Source organism: Corvus moneduloides, chromosome 3, assembly GCF_009650955.1.
Source record: "Corvus moneduloides isolate bCorMon1 chromosome 3, bCorMon1.pri, whole genome shotgun sequence".
NCBI lineage: Eukaryota > Metazoa > Chordata > Aves > Passeriformes > Corvidae > Corvus > Corvus moneduloides.
This window is the reverse complement of record NC_045478.1, coordinates 56440712-56464240: the sequence shown is the minus strand read 5'-3', so window position 1 is coordinate 56464240 and position 23529 is coordinate 56440712. Positions and strand designations below refer to the sequence as shown.

At 39.4% G+C, this 23529-nt stretch overlaps 1 protein-coding gene across 2 annotated transcripts in view; it reads left to right on the top strand.

Moving 5' to 3' along the window:
- THEMIS (thymocyte selection associated) overlaps positions 1–22529 on the top strand; it is an 81331-nt gene extending 58802 nt beyond the window's left edge. For both annotated transcript variants that reach the window (XM_032101636.1, XM_032101635.1), the window contains 3 exons: positions 6031–6184; positions 16054–16192; positions 20412–22529. In XM_032101636.1, coding sequence (XP_031957527.1) covers positions 6031–6184; positions 16054–16192; positions 20412–20421 — 303 coding nt within the window. In that variant the 3' untranslated portion in view covers positions 20422–22529. The remainder of the gene's footprint in view (positions 1–6030; positions 6185–16053; positions 16193–20411) is intronic.
- Positions 22530–23529: the final 1000 nt, after the last annotated feature.

Sequence of the window (23529 nt, the reverse complement as noted above, 5' to 3'; positions counted from 1 at the left end):
TAAGGCTAAATGAGGATCCTCCTTATTGCCCATGGCCTTTCTGAAGTATCTTCTAACAAGCTCTTCTCCTTTTCCACACTCCATTGGACCGTGGAAAATGAAGACTTGATATCATGTACTGGAATCAGTGCAATGGGGAAGGCGGTTAAAATTCTTAGCTACAAGATCATAGACCCTTGTCAGTACCCTTTGCTATGGGTACACTGTGTCCTTGTAAAAATTACCTTGATGTGCAAGGTAAGTTGGCTTGCCAATAGATCATTCAAGAAGGCTACCTTGGGACACAAGTGAATAATAATCCAAAGGTAATTGTTTCTTTTCAAGTGAAATAAATCAATCCTAATTGTCTACCATAATAATACAGATTTTGAGACGTGTCAGCAGTTCCCATATGTGTGTTCCCATTATTCAAATTTGTGTTTCCCACCTATTAGGTAAGAGCACGCATTCAGATTTCTAGTCATACAGTACGTGAAATATATTCTCATAGAATCACAGAATGCTTTGGAAGTAGCTTTAAAGATCATCTAGTTCCAACCCCCTGCCATGGGCAGGGGCACCTACCCTTGAACCATGCTGCTCAAACCCCATTCCAACCTGGCCTTGAACACTTCCAGGGATGGAGCACCCACAACTTTCCTGGGTAACCTGTGCCAGAGCCTCACCACCCTCACAGGAAATAATTTCTTCCTAATATCTAATCTAAACCTACTCACTGTCAGTTTAAAACCATTCCCCCTGTCCTATCACTTCACTACCTGATAAAGAGCCCCTCCTGATCTTTACTGTAAGCTCCCTTTGAGTACTGGAAGGCTGCCAGAAGGTCTCCCCAGAGCCTTCTCTTTTCCGGGCTGAACAACCCCAGTTCTCTCAGTCTGTTTTCATAGGAAAGGTGATCCAGATCATGTTTGCGGCCCTCCTCTGGACCTGCTCCAGCAGATCCACGTTCTTCTTATGTTGGGGGCCCCAGAGCTAGGTGCAGTACTCTGGGTGGGGTTCTGCCAGATGGGAATAGAAGGGGGATCCCCTGATGATGAGCATTGGTGCAAATCTGACCAATGTAGTTACTCCAGAATGTACTCCAGTGTATGCTCTTGCAATTCAGAAAGTAATTCACATCTGTGTCTCAGGATGGTCTAAGGCTCTGAATGTGATAGCATTTACTCTGGCTGATACTACATGGGAAACAAAATCTGACATTCTTTTCTGATCCACTGTAGTTCCAAACTGTTCCTGCAGAAAGTCATGCAAAATGAATGTGGGAGCAAAATTATGTAGGTAGGTTGTAATTCTGTAGGTACAGAAGCTCATTAAGTCTTCTCTATAAATCAGCAACTATGAATACTGATATGTCTCTCTCTACCACTCTCTCTCACAATTTCCTTAAAATATTCTGCAAAATATTTTAAACTTCATCCAGCCTGGTTTAGGCTTCCCAGTGAATACAGTGCTGTGTGATGCTCTTGCAGAACTGTCGTATGCAGCTTGTGGGGATAAATTGTCTTTTTTGTCTGTGTTTGGACAGTGAAATCATTCATCACACTTTCAATCTATGTATACACCTTTTTCTTCTGGTGGAAAGGTGCATGCAGCAATTAAGCATTTTAGAGATAAATATACCCATGCAGTATATGCCAAAGCAAAAAATGTGTATCCAGAGCTTTGGCTTGGTTTCCTGATGGTTGTAAAGATTGCCACTCCAAGCTGTCTTTAAAAACTGCAGTAAAAGGTTTATGATCTGTATCTACTAGCATGGGTGACTTGTAATAATGTACTCCAAAGGTGTCATGCCATGTCCGGCACTGATTGCTCCAGCAAATGAGTACTCCTCTTCACTAGAGTCATTTGTAATCACATAACAGCTTGACTTTCAGTCTGGAAAAGCATCGTTTTGTCGGATTGGTTTATGCCACTACATCTCTCACCACATTTTCAGAGACTATGACAGCTGTTGGTTTCATATTTACTCCCACATTTTTCTGTACTTTAAACAAATGTTGTTTCCTTCTTTACTCTGAATGTTCTAGATGCTGTTGAGGCGTTCTTTCCTTTAAAAAATGCAACCAAACAATAATGTGAATTATGAACACACGTATTATTTTCTTTTTTTGTAACCAGATTTAAAAGCCTTTCTTCTTACTTGCGCTTCGCTTCTCTTTCTTCTGTTCTATCTCAGTGGCTACAACAATTTTGCTGGGCACCTCCAGAGTTGATGGGGGGTTTATGTTGTTTGTTTGTTTTGTGGTTTTGTTGTTGGTGGGTTTTGTGGGAGATTTTTGTGGGTTTTTTGGTTGGTTGGTTGGGGTTTTTGGGGTTTTAATTTATATGGTTTTTTTAAGAACTTCCCTGTTATTTTATGGGCATTTTGAGTAGTTGTGACCAACTACTGCTGTCTGAAGCATGTGTGGAATAGGGATTGCCTTCAGTATTTTTGGGTTTTATCTTGCAAAGGAGTAGGAATTTCCAGAGTCAGTATATCATGAGTTATAATTTGACGCTTGTAAGGGGAAAGATTAAAGACCAGAAACTCTTCTACCTAAAGAAAAGGAGACTCAAGAAAAGGAGTAAAAATCTGAATGATGGAAGAAAATTAATGGGGAGGGATTAGAGCAGCAGCATGAAATTATGAGTTAAGGCAGTAAAAAGAAACCTCACAACCCAAAGTAAATTTCAGTGCAGAAATAAACTCTGGAACTCCTTGCCACATGATATGGATAACAGAAATGTAAATGAGTTTTTAAAAAAATTAGACACAGTAATGAAAAAAAATATTCACATGGATACAATTGTTCATAGCCCAAATTTTTTGAGTCAGAGGAGAGCACAGATTGGAACTGTGAGAAGAGGATAGGAGCAGACATTTATATTGCAGGGGAAATGGGCATTTTGGGAAGAGGTTTTGTGCGACTGTGGCTGTAGATAGGAAAAGCATTACTGTTTGTCCATTGCCACTCATAAGAATGAGAACTATTGTCAGATTTCACTGTTCCTGAAGCAGACAAGCAGAGGGAAGCCTTGCTTGCAGAAGAGAGCTCACATACACACACAGAGATGCAGTGCATTAAACTCCTCAGATACTCAAGGGAAACAAATTCAAACTGCTTGCTCTGATCCTCAGTTTGCTACTGCAATGTTTTCAGTACCTGTACCTTTGGCAAACACTGCACTCATTTACAGCTTCTGCTGAATTCTGAAACTTCTGTTCTTACTAAAGTGATGCATCTCCAGCCCTTTAGTTCCCACGTTACCTCTCACACTTTTTTGTATTTATCCTGTTTGACATAACACCTCCTATTTCCTGAGAGGCACTGTGCACACATGGACTCATTTACCTTTACGGCTTTGTGATCTGACTCCTGAGTTGTTCCTGGACCACAAGCTAACCTGAAGACGTAATGGGCAATTCTTAGCCACTGCTGTAAAATTTTTAGGTCATGCACCTGTAGCTGTTGGTTTTATTTTCCAGATGCTAAGATTTGGGGTTTCCCCTGAGTAGTCTAACAAATGACTGCAGCCCAGATTATGAGGTTTTAATTGAATTAGTGTTTTTTCTGGCAGTAACTATTGAAAATCATGGCTGATATCCTGACTTCTTTAAATTAGTGGAATAATGACTCTGCCTAGATAGTAATTCTGTGCTGCCAAGTATTTGAAAGACAACTGTAAGACTTCACTGTTATAGTTTTAAAAAAGCAACTTATCTTTGTTGGTCTCCAGTATAATTGTTACCTATAGTGCTATTAAGGATGTTAAAACACTATCAGATTTCAGCATAAAGTGATGCGACATTAATTTTCTGTAATCCTATTTGTTTTTCAATGTTTGCATTTTGCATATTTTAATTTGCTTGCAAGGTGCCCCAGGTAACTATTTTTCACAGTGTGTGATTTTGCTGATGAATTATAAGATTAGCACAAAATCCAACTACATTTTTCTTAATGAGGGGATCTTTCTATTTTGATACCAAGCCCTGTTTTTAATTAGTTAAGGCAATGCAAAATAAATAAACTCAACATACTCATACATTATATTGATTGTGAGTATTAATAGGGTAAATAAGGAGCTGACTAGAAAATAAGAGATTTCATGTTTTATTAAAAAAAACCCAACTTTTTTTAATGTCTACTATTTAAATTAAAGTTCCACTCTTCCCTGAAAGTTGACCATTAAGTGAAAGCTTTCTGTGTGCTAAGTATGCCAAACAACTGGAACACAGGTATAATCTGCCTGTGAATAATAAATCTACCCTACCCTTCCCAAGACCTTTAATTTGTGATAAACAGGTATGAATGATACCAAGGATGGGACTAATTTAGTGACAGCTCTGAAACATGGTTATTTAGCCATTTATTTTCCCCAAGCCAAAAGTGGACATTTCCCAATAACTGCCTAAAAAGTGAGTGTTCATATAATTGGGGCAGTCTGGCAACAAAGAGGTGGGGTATACATGCATGTTTAGGTCCAGAGGATCAAGAAAAGGAGATGAAAGAAAGGCCATGATGTGCTTGTGAAAGAAAGTTAAAGATCCTGCAGCCTCAGTGTACGTATTCCACAACACACTGAGCCTAGTCCTAGTTTGAACAGTGCCTTTTCCATTGGGTTAACTCCCTGCTGTGAAGAATTTCTTCTGACTTTTCTGTCCTCTTTGCAAAATATTTCTTAGCTGTATTTCTTTTTTACAGGTCCCTGAGTTTTTTGTGAATTACATCACGGCTTAAAACTTTGCTGGGGCTCAGAGGCTCTCTTTCAACCAAGGAAAGAATTACCCAGCATTGCATGACCTGTAGACCGCAAACATGCTTTGAATACTGTAACTCAACTGACCCCTGTATCTTGAGCTTGCACAGGGTTTTTTTAGAAAAAGGAGAAAAATACTACAGATTCCTCTAACTGGAAAATAAGGGTATTCCACTTGTGTAATGCTGTGACCCACACACTGGGGAAAATCATCCCTACGTTTTATAGATTTCATCCTCATCTTTTTCCTTAATATACTCTTCCAAATTTTCTATTTCTATTACCAGTGACTTCTTTTGTTGCTAGCTGATATATTTTTTCAAAAAGGGCAAATTGTCACAAAATGTGGGCTCATGTTGTGCTTTCGCAAATTGTGGGTTGATTCTGAAAAGATCAGATTCTATTACTGTGTAGCTACTGTCAGATTTACCAACATGACCTTATCTCTTTGAATAGGGTGGGCTTTGTCATAGCTAAGGAAAAAATCTGCATTTGATTTTGAATGGAAAATCTATACTGATTATTTCTTAAAATATATAACCCGGTATAATGATTGCAACTGGTCTGTACCTACACTGCAGCTACTGTAGAGCTTCACCAAAGATATATTTTTGACACTTTTAATTGACTGTTACTTACACAGCTAAAATATACATATTTGACTGAAAGTATTTGTGACATAAATACCTCAGAATTAAAAATAAAGCAACATAATTATGGAAAGGTGTTTATGAAGCTTGAATTTCAAGGGATGCAAGTATTGCAGCCATATAACATACTTTTTCCAATGTAATAAAATTATAATTAATAACTCCATAATTGCCAGTTCCCATCATCTAACTATACTATGCTATGAATGTTACTGGGTAAGTGTAATTGAAATGTCAGACTTTATATGAATTTGTGATGTAATATATAACAGAACACATTAAATGAAGAATCGATACAATAAAAACAGTTAATCAGAAAGTAATCTGAATCAACCAAAAGGGATTCATAAATCTCCTTTGCTTGTGTGACTCCATATAGCCAAAAATAAAAAGGAAAAGAAAGACTGGAAATGTGTTTTAGAGGTAATCTCTTCACCTAGAGTGCCTCCTGGTCATGTTATTTTGTGATGTACATGCCTGAAAGACAAGCTCTGTGGTAAATGTCATTGTTGATTTTGACAAACAGAAAGATCTGTAGTTAAAACTCACAGAAATAAGCCAAAGAATGTTGCTCTTGCATGTCACATCAGTTTGGAATAAGAATTTACATGGAAAGTTAATGTGCTGTTCTATGTAATTTCAGAATTTCTGCATAGACACCACCAAGAAATTGTGCTCAGACCAAGCTGCTGATGTTTTGGAATTGCAAGTTAGTTGTCAAAATGATTTGGTGCATCGTGAGAATCAGAAGGAAATGACTGGGAAAGCTACACTGGTGGAAACCACTGTGATTAAAGGTCAGTTAAGCTTTATGGTTTGAGCTATTAACATAACAAAGCTTAACCCCAGCCCTGATGAAAACTTGACATACAGGAGTATCTTATGTGATTTCACTTGGAATCTGTGGCTTAGTCAAAAAGGAATGAAAAGTGAACCTTTCTGTTCTTCCTGTATAAATGCCGTAAGGCAAATTCATCCAAGCTCTCAGCAGCAGCATGGTTATTAAACTCTGTTTGACACTGCAGCATGAATATTCAGTGGTTTTTAGGAACAGACAATTGGGAAACATGTGCCTTCCTTTTGCTTTAGAGTGATGCTTACACATAATCTCTTATTAAAAAAATACCAATCCCAAAATGTTTTAAGATGAGAATGCCATTTACATTAAAAATATGGAGATGTCTTCGACTCATATTTTTGTATTTTGAAGAAAAAAATAGTTCTGAGCAGATTACTTGACTGATAATTGTTTTTAAAGTCACCATTTGTTTGTGTTTCCCTTAATTTTGATAGATGGGTAGTTTTTCTACTTATCTTCCAAGTTTTTCCTTTTTTAGAAATGAACAGTACTGAAGTTGAAAAGCTAGATGATAAGAGGGCAAATCCAAACTCCATTTATGCTATATATTTCAACTTTGCAATTAATATATTAAAAAATTATTTCATTAATCTCTCAGTCACAGGTTATATTTGAAATATGAACACATCACATTAATTACAACACTGGAACATTTGGAAGACTAAACCACAAATATTCATCCTCACATCATTTGTTAACTGATAATTGATATCAATAGAAGAACTTCCTACAAAGTTTCTTTTTTTTTATCTTGTCATTCAGTGTGTAAGACACTTTAAAAGGATTGTTTATTTGAAACTATGTGTATTGAAACTTCTAAAAGCAACATAAACCACTTCTGTGGAGAAGAATTACAGTGTTGTGTTGAATACTCATTAATCCTTATTGCTGTGGAAATTGATTATTTGGGGACTAATTATTGAAAGTGATGTGGTTTAACCCCAGTCAGCAACCAAGCCTCAGACAGCTGCTTGCTCACTCCCCCACCAGCAGGATTAGGGAGAGAATTGGAAGGGCAAAAGCCAGAAACATTGTGGGTTGAGATAAAGACAGGGAAAACAAAATCCACTCCTACAAGCAAAGCAAAACAAGGAATTAATTCACTGCTTCCCATGGGCAGGCAGGTGTTCAGCCATCTCCAGGACAGCAGGGCCCTATCGCGTGTAATGGTGATTTGGGAAGACAAATTCCATCAATCCAAATGCCCCCCCTTTCCTCCTTCTATGCTTTTAGTCAATTGGGGTCACCTGTCCTGGCTGTGTCTCCTCCCAACCTCCAGTGCACCTCCAGCTTCCTTTGCCAGCCATGGCAGTATGAGAAGCAGAAGAGGCTTTGGCTCTGTGCAAGCCCTGCTCAGCAATAACAAAAATATCTCTATATCAACCCTGTCTTCAGCACAAATCCAAACCAGCCCTGTACTAGTCACTGTGAATACAATTAATTCTGCCCCAGCAAAAACCAGCATGGTATTTTGGTATTAGGAAGCTTTGAAATAAAATCCTAAATTTGTTATTTTGTAGCTTTGAAAAATCTCTTTTCAGGCTCTGTTTTGTCACTGTTTAATGATTTGATTAGATTTTATAGGGGTAAATAGTGAAGCTTACATGTTGGCAGCTACAAAGGACAGTATCAGTTTAAACCCCACAAAAAAAAAGAAGTACCAACATAGGTTAATGGGGTACTAATTTTTGTCAAGGGCACTTCCTGTAAATCACTGAGGCTTGACTTTAAAAACCATTGTCCATGCTACAGGGATTAATTAGATCACTTGCATGGGTTAGTCTCTGTGGCGTGAGGCAGACATGGGAAGCAGGGGGAACAAACTTGAAGGAAACATGACCAGAGCTTCTTTGATGGACAAGGCAGACCTAAAGCTTATGCTGAGCACTGGCTTATTCACAAGCACAGAAGTCCATGCTTGAGGAAGTGCTTAACTTTGTTGGCCTATACTATTCATAGACAGGCAAAGTCATCCAGGCTAAAGTCTCATAATGCCTTTATGGTGAAGAATCTTCAAATATTTTTCTGAACACAGCTGCTCAGTTTGTGTAGCAAGAAGTGATGCCATACAGTCACTTCCTGTGCCTTTTACGGGAACTGTACAGTAGTTTCCAAACTGAGATCTGTTGGCTGAGAAAAGAAGTATGGAGCCACTGTTACTGAGGCTTCAGCTCAATAACAGGACTGCGAGGTCACTTAGTCTTTCCATTTTCCTATTGTGAGAGTATTTGTTACTGCTCGTGTTTCTTTTGTACCTGGGCACCACTGAGAAATGTCTGTCTCCATCTTCTTCATATCTTCCCATCAGGTATTGATACCCAGTGATAAGATCTCCCTGACCTGTCTCTTGACCAGGTTGAAGAGTCACAGCCCTCTCAGCCTCCCCTTCTATTTCAGATGCTGTTTCAGGCACTTGATCACATTCATGACCCTCTGCTGAACTTGCTCCAGAACATCCATGTCTCTCTTGTACAGGGAGCCAGCACTCCAGGTGTGCTCTCACCAGTACTGATCAGGGGCACAAAGACCTCTGCTGGCACCACTATGCCTAATGGAGCCCAGAATGTTGTTGGACTACCCTGCCACAAGGACACATTGCTGGTGCATGGTCAGCTTGTCTTCCAGGGCCCCAGTGTCTTTCTCAGAAAAGCTGCTTTCCAGTTATTCAGCCTCTGCCTGTGTTGGTGCATGGGGTTATTCTTTCCCAGGTGCAGGGCCTTGCATTTTCCTTCACTGAACTTCATGAATGTCCTCTCTGCCCAGTTCTCCAGCCTGTTCAGGTCCCTTTGATGGCAGCACAACCTTCTCAGCTGCTTCTCCCAATGCAAACTTACTAAGGGAAGCTCGTTCCCATCGACTGTTCCGTTAATGAATCACCATGTCTGTTGCAGACACCCAAACATCACTCATGTTGGTCTCTCCGTTAAATCCTGACCCAGAAAACTCTCAGAGGTCTCTTCAGCTGTCCCTAGGCAAAGGGCTGACTCTGTTACCATGGTACCAGCAAAATTTCTTCCTTCTCTTTCACTCTGCTTGCTAGCTCATGCAGTTTGTGGTTCTGGACACCAGAAAACAGACTTGGACTTTTTGCAACAGTTCCTGATTTGGACCTTCTTCTGAATATGTTTCAACACCATGGTGAAATGATGCAATATTGCTGGCTGTCTCATCTGCTCTGCTGGAAGTCTGTCTGCCTTCTCTCTCTTTATTCACTCAGAGATAGTAGCATGAGTCTTTTGTCCACCGCATTAAGCCTTATTTATAAAACATTGATAAACCTTTTTCAGAATCTCAAAAAGTGCTTGATTTTTATTGCAATTTCTCAGTTTCTAGCACAACTCTTGTTTTTCTTAGCCAATTCTTCATTTGTTTTTAATTCCAAAACAATCTAATTGAGAAAAACACTTTTTCTAGGGACTTATTCAATTTTGAAAATATCTTTTCTTAATTCTTCTTACTCTATTTCCTTTGGCCCTCATTGCCTCAAGATCCTACTGTTTGCTGTAACAACCCTTCTGAGAAAGCAGAGTTTATTTTTCTCCTAGTTGAGACTCACATGTCAGTAGTCAGTGTAGGCTGATGACTTAACTCCTCCTGCTTCCAGTAGACATACTTTTTTTAAACTTTAGCTCTCAATTAGGCTTATTTTCTTCCTATCTATTTCCATGAGTTTATGGCTGGAGACCTGTGCTTTGCAGGTAGCTTTGGGTATATGACCAAGAGTATTAGAGGAAAGAAAATGGTGTTAGGACTGCTGAAGGCTTGCATGACCCTGGTACTGCAAGGATTCACAGCACTAACTCTTCCCACCTAGCTCAGTTCTTAGCCTGTATCTGATTCAAAAGCTCATCAATCACGTGTCTCGTGCCTCATTTCTCATGAATATTGCAATTAGTTAACTTGAAGTTCATCCTATTAACTGTATTGGCTTAGACTACTCACAGAACACCAGATAAAGAATAGATTTTGTTACTGAGGATTCCAAACAAACTCCTAGTACCTCTCTTTAGTATGCACATAGAAAATCACAGACTAGTATCATAATGATCCTTCTTTTGCAAGACTAGGGAATTGCTTCTTGTTTAATTGCCTTGGAGTATATCCCTTTACCAACTCTGTCCAAATTGGAGTGTAGTATGAGTTTGAGCTAGGCAGATGTAACCTAGTCCAAAGAACAGTGATGGATTGTACCCTGACATACCCTAATGAATGTTAAAGGTTTTTCTGAAAGTTCTGTGTTAGTATAGTCCAAAATTATTTGGCTTGATTAAAAGATAACTGCAGAATTTTACAGGAGATTGGATTAGATTGGATAACAGTTCTTCCTGGCCAGCCAAGGAATCTCCATGAGTCCACTGCTGCGTGCATCAAGCTTGCCTGTTCCAGAGGGTGTACTCTGCTCTGCTAATTCACAAGATAATGGATTAGAAAATATGTCAAGACTAATAACACAGACACACTCCTGTGGGTTTTGAGTGGGAGGAAATGCACCATTCACTGACTAATCTTTAAACTTCTACTGATGAATGTTAAGGCACCCTCCAAAACACCAACCTGTTTCAAATTCCTAATAAGGATGTTGAATCTGTACTCTCAAAAACCCCTCTACTTACAGAGACAATTGCTATTTCTTACCAAAGGCCAGATAGTTCCGGAAAGAAAAGCAACGTTTTTCTCTCCATTTTAGAGCCTCTATTGTCTTTCCTTATGGAGCTCGTGTTAATAAAGATAGGATTTATTATCCTTGTTTCTAAGAAATGGAACCTTTTTCATCTGTTGCAATTAAACCTGAAGAGGCCACTAAAGATATTATCTTATTTTCTTATATTTGACTGACTTTGAATTAATTAAAATGGTAGCAATATCTTCAGGATAATAACTCTCAACAGAAATCTGCTGTATCAGTTTTCATTTATCCTTGAAATTTGTTCTAAGGGGGGGTTCTATAACATTATGTAATCTTCTTGTTCATGGCATAGGTTTCTGGAATAGTTACAATCCGCAGAAAAACAGTGTTTATGCTGATTTTGTTTATTGATGTCAGGATATTTTAGGGAAGGTATTTATATATTCTGTCTTTAGGCACTTGATTTAGGAGGCTAGTGGGCTGGAGAAAGAAAAAGAGGGATGGGCCTTCTGTTTGTACTTTAGGATGTACATATGTCTACCAAATTTTCAAAGATGGTTTAAGAAATTTCTGCCCCTGGAGCTTGCTGTCCCGTTAGTAAAGACAATACATTTGACCATGGCACTGTGCTCTAAAACAAATATTAAAATGAATTAGACATAATAACCCAAAAAACTTAAAGAAAAACCTAGAATTCTGAATTATTTTGAAAAAAGAGAAAAACTGCTTTTTTTTTGGATGACATCACAGGGATTTTATATTAGTGTTCTGAACTAGGTGCATGGGAATAAGCAGTATGAATTAGGAATCCTTTCCTGTAGGCATGTGAGACAACTCCCTCCAGCTTCCCCCCTCAGTTCAGCCTTTGACTAGGGCAAAACTGGTATTAGATTCTTTGGCTCCCATGGTCTTGTAATTTTCTTAAAAATAGAAAACAAAAAACTCTTTGTGTTTTTGGCTATAAACACAAAACTTATCCTTGGCTGACACATCTTCTGAGGTAAGTTTAAAAAAAGGCAAGAAAATTACTTAAAATACATGGAGATCATACTATTTCATAGGATGTGAGTACGTTCTTAGTAAATGATATTGAAATATTTTCAATCACCTTTGCCCTCAACCAAACTCTAACCTGTTTAATAGCAGGGGGAAGAAAGCATAGGCTCTGAATCCTTCTGATTTCACTGGTTTATTAGATACGACTGATTTAAATTGCAGTAATATTCAGAGGTTTCAGGCAGGAGCTTAGGTGGCTGCAAGGAGGAGGTATGACAGTGTTATGTGTAGTTAAACTAAAGGGTACTTCATGTCAGTGCCCTCTCCCACTCTCCAGCAGTGCTGCCTGGCTCTGCTCCCCCAGTCCTGTGCAGAGCAACGCTTGAACATTTCTGATGGTGCCCTGAGCCCTGCTCTGCATCCTCTTGCAGGAATTTATGATGAGGTAAGAAATATGAGATTGTTTAAAACTTGTGGAAACCATTTCTGATCTGCAAGAGCTGCTGTTACACTGGGGATTTATTTTATATGAGGCAGTAGTGAAACAGTGGAAACTAGGTCTCAAAAAGTTCAATAAAACCAGCAAGATAGACTAGAAGAAAATATGATGAAGAAAAAAATTTAAAAGGACAGTGAAAGAGGTCAACAGTTGTCTCTTTCAAGAAAATTAAGATTTTTTTTAAAACATTAAAGTTAATCTTTTCCAAACAATAGGTTAGTAGATTCCAGAAGGAGATAAATATTACCCTTACATTAAATGCAACCCTACAGTTTACGTAAAATATTTTGATCGTGGCACTTAACAGTTTTTGAAGATATGCTACATCATGAAATAATGGTTGATGGATATCAGCTCAAGGAATAGTCCATTAGTTTTATGGGCTCTAATTCTTCTATCACTGATCAGCTTTCAGCAGCACTCCCTAAGGAATTAGCTCTCATTAGCACTGGGGAACATCAGAACCAGTCTCACAGCTAATAAAATGCTGCTGTTCATAAAAATGCTTTTGTTTATGCATATACCTTCAGTTCTGTGCATTTTCACTAAGTGATGTGCAGAAATAAGGATGTGGCTCTACCATGTTGAGCTCATAATATTGTTATGCAGAATATTTCACAGCTACTTTTTTTGAGTTAGGCATAAATAAACAATAAATGCTGTGTGGTTGAGTGTTAATTTATGCACCTTTAAAACTGATCTGAAATATTTACCAAAGCTATAAACCTGTGTTATGATCACACAGACAGAGGTATTTAGGTGTACAGCCTTGTATGTACATGAGTTGGGCCCTCCAGCAGTTGTTTCATTCAAGCAAGGGTCTTGATGGGTTGGGTCTCTTCTGTTGCCTACCTTTTGAAGAAGGGCAAAATGAAGAGTTATGACAAACATTTCTGACCTTGAAATTTGTGAAAAACAGCAAGTATATTCCGAGAAAATGTCTCAACATATCTTACTCACTCAAGGATACTAGTGAAATTAATGGAAATTTTTAGTCTGTAGAGCACTATCCTTCCACTATAAAGGCAAATATAATTATACAAATTGTTCCAGGAAGAGCAGAATTAATGAAATTTGGTTTAATAAGTATTTAGGCCTGTTGTCCCCTACTGCTCCTCTCTGCCTTTCCTGATAATAACCAAAACTCTCCTTGTGATGTTCCTGTCAAAAGAAAAAGAGCAGGTCTGGAGCTATGTGTGTGTTGAGTGGCCAACAAATATGCACACACTGATTTATGCTGCTGTCTGCTGCCAAATGGAGTGGATAACAGCTGTGTTCTGCATGCTTCTCTTTCAATAGAGGAACTAATTCAACTCCAGCTTTTGTAGCCACGGTGAGACTTCTGTCCCCTTTTCAAATCTGACTGAAATTGGCAGAAATAAACTTGTAAAAGTACTGAAAAGATTGATGGATGGATGGACAGCACGATGACATAAGCATTATTTTCTTGGCAGGCTGAGATGGCCTATCCTATTCGGGAATTCAATGTTGAGGCTAATAGATTTTTTTTTCAAATAGGGAAGAAAATTGCATTGATTTCAATGTTCAGAATTCCCCTGGGATTTTTCAGCTTGTCTCATTCATTACTTAATGCTTTATTGAAGTGTATATATATACATTTCAAAAGGCACCCTGAACAGGTTTGGGACTGAGGACAGCTGTGATTTAGTCGGGCCTGATGACATCAACATTCTTTCTCCTTGAGCTGTCTTGCTTAGAAGCATATCATTTTGTTTACATGTGTTTGGGAAAGAAGAAAACCTGGCTATGCCATCCATGAGCAATCTGTACCTTATATCCCTATTAGCAAGTCTAAAGTGCACAAACAATATTTCCCTTGCTGAATCACGGGGATTAGCTTATTCTTGCAGTGCCTGTTTTATTCATTAGTTTACTTTTACTGATATCAAGCACAGCCAAATTGCAAATGAACTACAAACCAGGAAATGTTTATTAACAAGATAGTGGCCACATGTGCAAGTGAGACCTTCAATGCATTTCTAATCATATCCTTGGGGTTTTGGTTTTGCTTTTTTTTTTCCTTTTGATGCTCAGATCTGGAAATACTTTGCTAATTCAGTAGTGGGGGACTTGTGGGTATGTGGGTTTAGGATAGACTCTACACTGGTGTGATCAGACAGATACTTGATTAACTTAATATTTATTTCCAGCCTTAGAAAACCTATAAAGGAAAGGATCACACCCTCACAAAGAAATTACTACTACCCAGTTTTCAGGGAGAGACACCTCAGTCATGGAGAGCCTTAGGAGGAACACAAGTGGGATTTGGAGACTGCAGAGAAATGATAGAATTATTCTCTTGGTGAAGGGGCACGTGGTGGTTGCAATAGTAAGTCTGGGAGGATTCTTTTTTGAGAAATTTGGCCTCATAAAGAAGAACCTTTTTGACAAACATGGCTTGCTGGGAGGTCAGAGAGTACACTGTAGTAGGTTGTTTCAAGTTGTGTCCTAGAAAATTAATCAACCAGGAACAGCTGTACCCACAGCAGTGTTTCACACTGGTTTGCAATTTCAGGTGAGAGTTTTGGCTTTAAAAACACAGTATCTTCTCAGCTCCATTACCTATGAGCCTTCCTGATAAACTCTAAGGGTGATTTGCTCTTGGCAGGGAACTTGTGATGATATCACTACCATCATCTCAGGTCTAGCTGATCCTATTGTGACCTGGCTCTTGCCCACCACAGGCTGGGCTAAGGGATGGGGCAGCTCTGAAGCGGTGAAACGGGGCGCTCACTGAACAATCCTTATGGGGCTCAGTTCCATGAGACCAATGGTCCCATGTGTCTTGCAGAGCTTCCTCTAACCTCAGGGAAGTGGTGAACCACCCAAGGAGGGGAGGAGACCCTGGGGCCTCTTGGCAGCAGCCTGAGTCATGGTGAGATCTAAAGTGAAGATGTTACTGTGTCCAGATGCAGAGCAGAGCCTGCCCCAGCTCTTGAGCTGCTAAGAGGCCTCCAGTGAGGGTGTCTGCTCTTGTGGGAAAACACTGCTGCTTTCTGAAAGGTTTGTCCTCAGTGCTGCTTCAGGCTAGTCTAGGTGGATGTAAAGAAATGCACTTCAAAACTTTTTCATTTTAACCTCATGTCATTCTCAAGTCTGTGTCTCTGTTATATCACCTTTTAAAGTAGAAGCAACTGGAGGTTCTGAGTCTAGGAAATCCCAAGGTAACACCATGGTTTCCTAACTGCAGGGGCTCCTCTTGTCAGGCAATGGAACACAAAAGCATGGGAGCACATCTGTAATAAGGATGGTACGTGCAACTCATGGCAAGTAGATTGCTCTTCTCTTGATATGGTCAGATAATTTTATCTGCCTGCTTTTATGCTGTTAGTGATAGCACCATTTAAACCTTTTAACAAACTCTGAAGTTATCCATGCATAGACAGCAAGGAGTGGTCAACTTAGAGGTACAAGCCTGTGCAAAAACTGAAATAGGAATTCTTGAGTGAAGACTCTCTTGCAAAATGCTCAGCTCATTTTCATTCCATCACAGATACTGTTCAGGAACTTAAGTCATTTAAGATCTCTGAAAAACATAAAAGTGAGGAGAACATTGGGTTTTTTTGTTTTTATGGTAGTCTTTTTGAATTGTACTATTTTATCTTTTCCAGGACAAGGGCAGAATCTTCCATTTCCTTACAGTTAATTTTTGCTAATTTTTCAGATCTAGCAAGAAACTATGAGGCAGAAGATGAAGAAGAGCATGACTACAGCTATATTGATGAAAAGATAATTGAAAACATAAGAGAAGTATTTCATGACACCAGCATTAGAAATAAGCACGCCCTCTCCAGAGGAAGAAGGTGAGTGTAAACTATGATCACTTGTGGATGCAAACAAGTGCAGGCAGAGTGATTTTTCAGACTGGCTGGTAACCTTCACTTCCCAAAACAAGAGAGGTTTTCCCCTGGGAGCTGCTGCTGTTGATGCAAATGTCCTGTAAGGCAGGAAAGGTTCCCCTGAGCTGCCACCCATGACCCCCAGTCACTCTTAGCTGTGTCACCTTTGTTAAAGGAGTACCTATCATTGTTCTGGGGATAGAAGTGCACAGGCATTTTCCCAGTTTGTGGCAGTTTGCTCTAAAACTATAGTACTCTGAATGCAGCCCTTTTCCTCTTTTTGAAAGTGGATGCCTTGTTGTGCATGACTAAGATTTGTTGCTTTAAAAGCTTTCAGGCATTATCTGTGTTTTCATTAAATCTGCAAGGTTCTGCTCTGGCAGTCTGCAGTGACTTTAAGTGCCAGTGAAGACGGCTTTTGCTTGTAAAAATCTCTAGGTCTCATTTCCAGCTAAAAACAGATGAGAATTTTTCTAGATATGAGTGAAACTGTGGTCCCAGTTCTTTTCGCTCATAGCTGAACCGTCTACGGATTTCACTTGATGCTGTTAAATTGCTTCTTTTGTGAAGAGAAACCCATGAAAACACAAAAAAAAAGTGAAATGTTGTGTTTCAGAGATTTAAAAAAATATTTTATTATTAAATATTTTATTTTAAAATGTACTTTGTGTTTATTTTTAAATTATGTGTAGTGTTCATACTGTATTTGAGTTCAGCAACATAGTGAATCTGAAATAAGCTGTTATTTTTTCTGAAATGCTCAAACCCCTCAGAAAAATGATATCCAGGGCAGTGTGTGGATGGATGAGGCCATCTCTTCTCCTGCTCACAGACACAAAGACTCCAAAGTTACAGAAAAGACTAAAAATGAAACTAAGTAGGACATTTCACATAACAGATTGCTTCCTCAGTTCACGTGCTTTTGAGGGTGGGGTCTTGCTCTATCGTGTCAAGAAGATGGGAAAGAGAGAACTGAGCTCTCTTCCGACTAAAATATCCCCTCTGACCACAGGCATTAAGGGAAAAGTGTGCTTTCAAGAAACAACACCAGCTTAGAGGATCAGCATCTCTTTATACTACTTACTGTTGTAACATCGGTTCCCCTGAGTCTTTATCCACCTGCCCTTTAAATTCCCTGTCAATGGAGGCAACGTTTCACTTTATTAGTGTCCTCTTGGAGGGTTCTAGCAAAACGTGAAAGAAAAGGACCATTGCTACCTTGAGGGAGATCACTCTCTTTGGATAATCTTTGGTTTATAAGCAATGACATAAGCAATTTTCCTTAATGGCTGACAGATGTATCCACTCTCTGCAATCATTAGCTAGCCAAGGAGCATGTGTCTCCCCCAGCTATCAGAAATCTCCATTGTGACTTTTTTCTAGCACGTAAAGTTTCTATCAAGATTCCACAGTTGCACTTGTGAGCATTTTGAGAAATATGGATTTGACATGGGCATATGCAATTAACCTTTAATACAGGCAAAAGTCTTATAAAATACGTAGCCAGATAAAATAACCAAATTAGCTGGTTTAGGCTTATATATAGGATAATATTGCACCAAAATATGTTGTCTCTTTCACCTGTGTCAAATACCTAACATCTGATCATTATTGTTCTTGAAGAATTCCTCAGTTAACCATTTCCCACCCACAGTCTCTCCTTTCCTCAGGACATTTGTGCCATTTATTAATATCTACTTTTAATTATTTGGTATATATGACTTATCAAAATTAAGTCTATTGATCCAAATTACTTTTAAATATAATTTTTAGGAGGAAAAGTAGTTTTAATGAAATACAGAAGTAAGCCTCAGCAGTCAGGCCTACCTTAAAAAAAGCAATATTTATTATTTGCAGTGTTTCAGCAGTGTCCCCCTCAAAATCTTTCCACAATCAGGGCTGAAGCATGCCAGGATGACACTAGTAAAGAGCTAGTCCTCACCCTAAGCAGGAGGCAGAAAGAAAGAACAGAGGGTTGTCTCCGGTCATTGCTATGTTAATTTTGATAGAATAAATGTGCCCAGAGGGTCAATGATGTTAACATGACCTCATCACTCCAGAACAGTAAGCAATTAAGCAAGGGACTTCACTACAGATGCCTGAGCTTGCTGTAGCAACAATCATTATTAACATATTTTAACCTTCCATTAAATATTCAAGAGAAAGTTAGAAAAAAACCCCACACCACCCTGGAAGCATTTAAAATGTGTGGCTTTCTTTTCAGCAAGACAAGTTTCTCTCCTTTTACTGCCATGAGTTGTTTCTGCTTTTTCAATGATGAAAGCCCTCAGTTTGACAGTCTTTTGGATGGTATTACAAATGTCAACAGTGGCTTTTCTTGGTGTGAGAAAATGGGAAAATAGAAGGTCCATTGCAACCACTGAATTGGAATAACTCTGGTGCTGCTGTAATGTTTCCTCCTACATCCCTGCAAACAAAAATGAGACGGAGGCATGCAGGAACAGGAACAGCAACAAAAACAAAACTTCAGCAAAACCAGAGAAGGCAGATTCTGTCTCCAGTACTGATAGCTGCGTGTAACTCATGGCTGGAAAAGGACAGAAACAACATGGTCCAGCCACCTGGAGAGCTGAAAATGGGTACTGCTGTCAGGCTGTTCCAGGAGGTTGCTTCCTGGACTTGAACTGCACACAAGTGCCTGAAAAGGAATGGTCTCAGCTGACTAAGCTTCTGTGCTTATTAAATAGGACACAAAAAAAGGGAAAAGTAGAAAAGAGAGAGAAATGCAGCAATGAATGAAAAAGCTACACAGCTATGTTTTCCTCTTCTCATTAACTCAACAGTTAAGGTAGTTTTGTCTGGACAAAGTAGTTTTCTTTATTTTCAATTTGTACCGATTTTTTTTTTGAGTAATTGTGTGAAACAGATTAAGCCGCAAGTTTTTTCTTTATTTTTACCTTGGTTATGCTGAGGTGCAGGTTCCCTCATATTCGAAATGTAGAGACAGTACTTCAAATGAAAATCACCCTTTCTGACCCCAGCACATCTTCATTAATCCTTTTGTACTGTTTTTCTAGGACATTTCTCTGGCATTGTCATGCCACTGACCCTCTGAGCGAGCAGTTTCTTTCATAGAAAAGCCTCTGGGTGAAAGGCTGAGGCAAACTTTGTAACCTTGGGTATACTGGAGTGAGGAACCCAAATCCATGACTGTAGCTGTGTGTTCTCAGCAGTTCTGAAAGTCTTCTTCCTAACTGACTTCCAATGCCCCCTTTGGGGGGCATCATCTACCTTGCTAATTTTCATGGTTAGATAATTTTTCAGCTGCCTGCTTTTTTCACTTTTCTCTAATATGAGAAGTGAAGCTTTTTTCCAGGTTGCAATCAATGGTGATTACAGAAAGAAGAAAGAGTCGAGAGGGGGCAAATAAATAGTGCGCTGCTCTAAGAGCTGCAAACCTTGGCTTTGACTCAGACAGGGCTTCAAAGAACCTGTCTCAAAGCACTGGTAGGTTCAGAGACCCTAAGGGCAGGGAGGACTACCGTGATTATCTAGACGTTCTTACTCAAACAAGCCCTACCATTCCCCCACAGGGCAGATTCAAACGTTTTTATAGTTGGCGGAGCTGAGAACACAGCCCACTGGTGATGTCTGGTACACTGGCATATTGCCATTAAATATTAATTAAATTATTAATTAACTTCGCTTCAGGCCAGCAGCTCTGTTACATCAGTTACAGGTCACATCCCTTGGAAAACCTCTCCCCAAGAGGAAGGTATCTCTTCTCCTTGTCTGCCAGACCAGAATATGATGCAGGAGGCATGATGGTTGTAATCCCACTGGAGATACACTGGGAAAACTTTTTGCTGGAGTCACAGTTTATACTGACTAAATGTGCTCTTCTGCCTGGTGTAGGTTAAATATTTCCCTAAACTGCATAAGCTATACCAGTAAAAGAAAAATTTACTGGTATGAGTTTCACATACTTAAGCAAAGTTGCTGGCATAGCTGTGTTGGAGTCATATATTAGCTTTATTTTTGTTGTAGTCTTTGGATTGCTGGTGTAATTGTACTGACAAACCATTTTACGGTACAGACAAGCCCTAACTCGCAGCCATTAATTTGACTCAGGAGCTCATTCACCTGTACTCCCTGTGCAATTTTTAAATCCAAATGTAAATTTTCCCATTTCACCCTGTCATTTTGTTTTGTTTGTTTTCAGAGACATCTGAAGGAAAAAAATTCTGAGATTAACTGGATGCAAGTAGGAAGCTGTGTCCTTCCACTTCAAGATTGACCGCAACTGTATGAAAAAGCTGCTCATGAAAGTGTCCTTCTTGTCTCGTGAAGAGCATACAAGGCTGTAATTTAGCTATAATAATCCCCTGTGAAACTAAACTGCTTACTTGTCCTAAATAAGAAGTCAAAGCAGCTAATGCCTCATGACCCTTTGAAGGGACAAATTTCTTCTGTACATATTTATTAATGAATTCAGAGAACGATGCCAAGTCCAGTCCTTCATTCTTATTGCGCCTGAAATTCTGGTTATTTCCTGAACCTCTGTAGGGCATATACAAAAGGAACATCCCTAACTGAAACAGCTGCATGGTTGTTTCCTTTAGGTTTTGATTGTGGGGGTTTTCTTTGAGAAGGAAATGGTAATTTCCTTCTCAAAGAAATCTTTCAAAATCAAAGGATTGTCTAAGGTGAGCATTCATTTCTTTAAGCCAGTCTTACCTGCTTCAGTTTAAGGCTCAAAACTGGAAATGAGCAGATTCTGCCACTTTTTCACATGATGAAAAAGGTATGTAGTATGGTTGCACAACATGTAATTTGCCCTGGAAAGCAGTGCCACTCCTCTCACAAGGCCCAGGAGTGCCATCTCCATAACCCCTTGCACAGCTAATATCTAGGATCACTCTAAAGCTATTATATTCAGCAGCTTGCTGAAAAAGCGGCCAGGAAGGGTAGACAGAAGTTGGATCTGAAAGATTGGTGTCCATGACAGCCCTCCAAACTGAGAAAAAGGCACATGCTGCCCTCTTCAAGAGGTCTGAGAAAAGCAGTGCTGAAGAACTTCGCCTACACCTTGTGGTACCTTGTGTTCTCACACAAGATTTGGGGAAGAGGCAGAGGCCTCTCTGTACCACCAGTGGATGGCCAATGCCACCCCACCAAAAAGAGGGCACAGAAAGGGCAGCACGGTCTCTTCTCCTGTCTTAAACTAAAAAAGTGCTTGTTTTGAATAATTTTCTTTTACTTTATACTTTGGAAAATGAAAAATGAGAGCCAAAAGTTTACATGGTATCTGAAAGGATCCAAAACCTTCTTGGCTCAGATGGAGAGAACTCCTTTTGTATCCTGCCCCTGGCATGTGAGGACAGAGCAGGGACAGGGAGAGCCTCTGTTTACATGGATGAGCATCTCACTGGCTTGGTAATGAGCATGTAATTGATGCTGACATTAGACCTCCTGTATTTCTGTCTAGGACAGATGTGTGCAAACATGTAAGTTGCACAGTTAGGGTGTGCTTAACATCTTTGGGTGGCACTGGACCTAGTCCTTGTGCTCTGCCAAAGTGAGTCTGATATCCATAACTTGTGGCATTTAAGAACTGGGCAGCTCATGCATAGTGAGTGCTGTGTACTCAAAAGTGTTAGATCTAGGACAGGTACACTGCCCTCTGGCAGTGATTTGACTTTCCGGGAAAACTGTCAAGAACTGATGTGTAAACACACAGTTGATGTGCCAAGGGTTTCCAGACTCAACAGCAGCTTGATCAGAGTGGCATATCCAGAATTCAGCAGGGTGGAGAAAGGGAATGTGTTTAGAAAGCCTGGACCATACCCTGGTTTTAGTTCTATTGAGGAGTTAATAAGCAAAAACTCCAAAAATGCGTTAGTATACTTCAAAGCAAAACTCTTTTCAAGCAGACAGTAGTGTCTTCAGTTTTGTCTATTAAAATTCTACTGAATGATTAATTTCACTAATGCAAATTAATTTAGGATTTCTTAATATTGTCTCACATAAATTTATTCAAGATAAATGTTCATCCTCATTAAAATCAGTTACAATTTAAGTATTAAGAATATCACTCAGAGTACTTTGATTCCATGCATATGTAGCATACAATGTTTTGCATATCACTGGTTAATATGGCTTGCAGGTGTGTACAAAAATGGCTGGCACATCACTTGTGGGTATTTTAAATACATATTGAGCATTTTTTAAAAAAACCAACCCTGTATTTATCTTTTGGCAGCTCAAAAGAGCCCCATTTGTTTTGGCACAATTGCAGCCTGGCATTTGAATAAAATAAATTTGTTGTGTATTTTACTGATTTTTTTTTTCTTTTTTTTTTACTACTGAATGTGATGTTGTGATCTGCTGGATTTCTGAAAGGTATGATATGTTACTACCATGATTTCCTTCACTGAAGTACCAGGTTTCTACAGAAGAAAGGAGGAGAGGAAAGCCAACAGCCTTCTGGGCTGCAGTGGCAGACCGTGCCAGCAGGTTGAGGGAGGTGACTCCTCTCTCTGCTCAACATTGGTGAGGCCACATCTGGCCTACTGTGTCAGCTCTGGGCTCCCTGGTGCAAGAAAGGTGTGGACATACTGCAGTGAGTCCAACAAACGCCCATGAGGATGACTGAGGACATGAAATGTCTGACATACAAGGAGAAGCTGAGACAGCCTAGAAAAAACAAGGTGCTCTCTAGTTTCCCTAAGTGCTAGAATGGGTGTGAACAAAGTGAGATGCAGTAATTTTCCCAACAAACCTAGGATTCTTTCAGATATTCTACGTCAGCATTTGGGATCTAGTGAAAAAAAACCAAAGGTTTATCAGCCCTTTTTGAAAATTCTTCCATTTAAAATACTTCCAAAGAAGCAATTTCTCTTCTTTGCATAGATCCTGTCACATAAGGAGTCTGGTTCTGACACCCTTGTCATGTGCTGCAATCCTGTCTTCTATATTCAGCCTCACTGAGTTGATTGAGTTAGTTTCATTCTTCTGAGTAAAGGTGGCAGTTTATGAACTCTGTAAATATATTAGTAGCAGAGATGTCTCCCACATCTTTTCCTCTGGCACATGAGCCAACATCATGTCCTATGACAGAAATGGGAACTATCCTGTCTGTTCAGTTTTCACAACACAGCAGGACAGTGCCATTTGCATTCAGTTCTGGATGGAAGAGAGGATGTGTGCTGTCTTGTGCTGTGATGAAAGGACATCCAGCCTTGCTAGGGAAAGCAGAGGGGAAGGAGGAAGCATGAAGTAAGATCCTAATAAAAGGTTTGTGTTCAATATTAAAGACTTAATAAGTATTCTGATTCCCT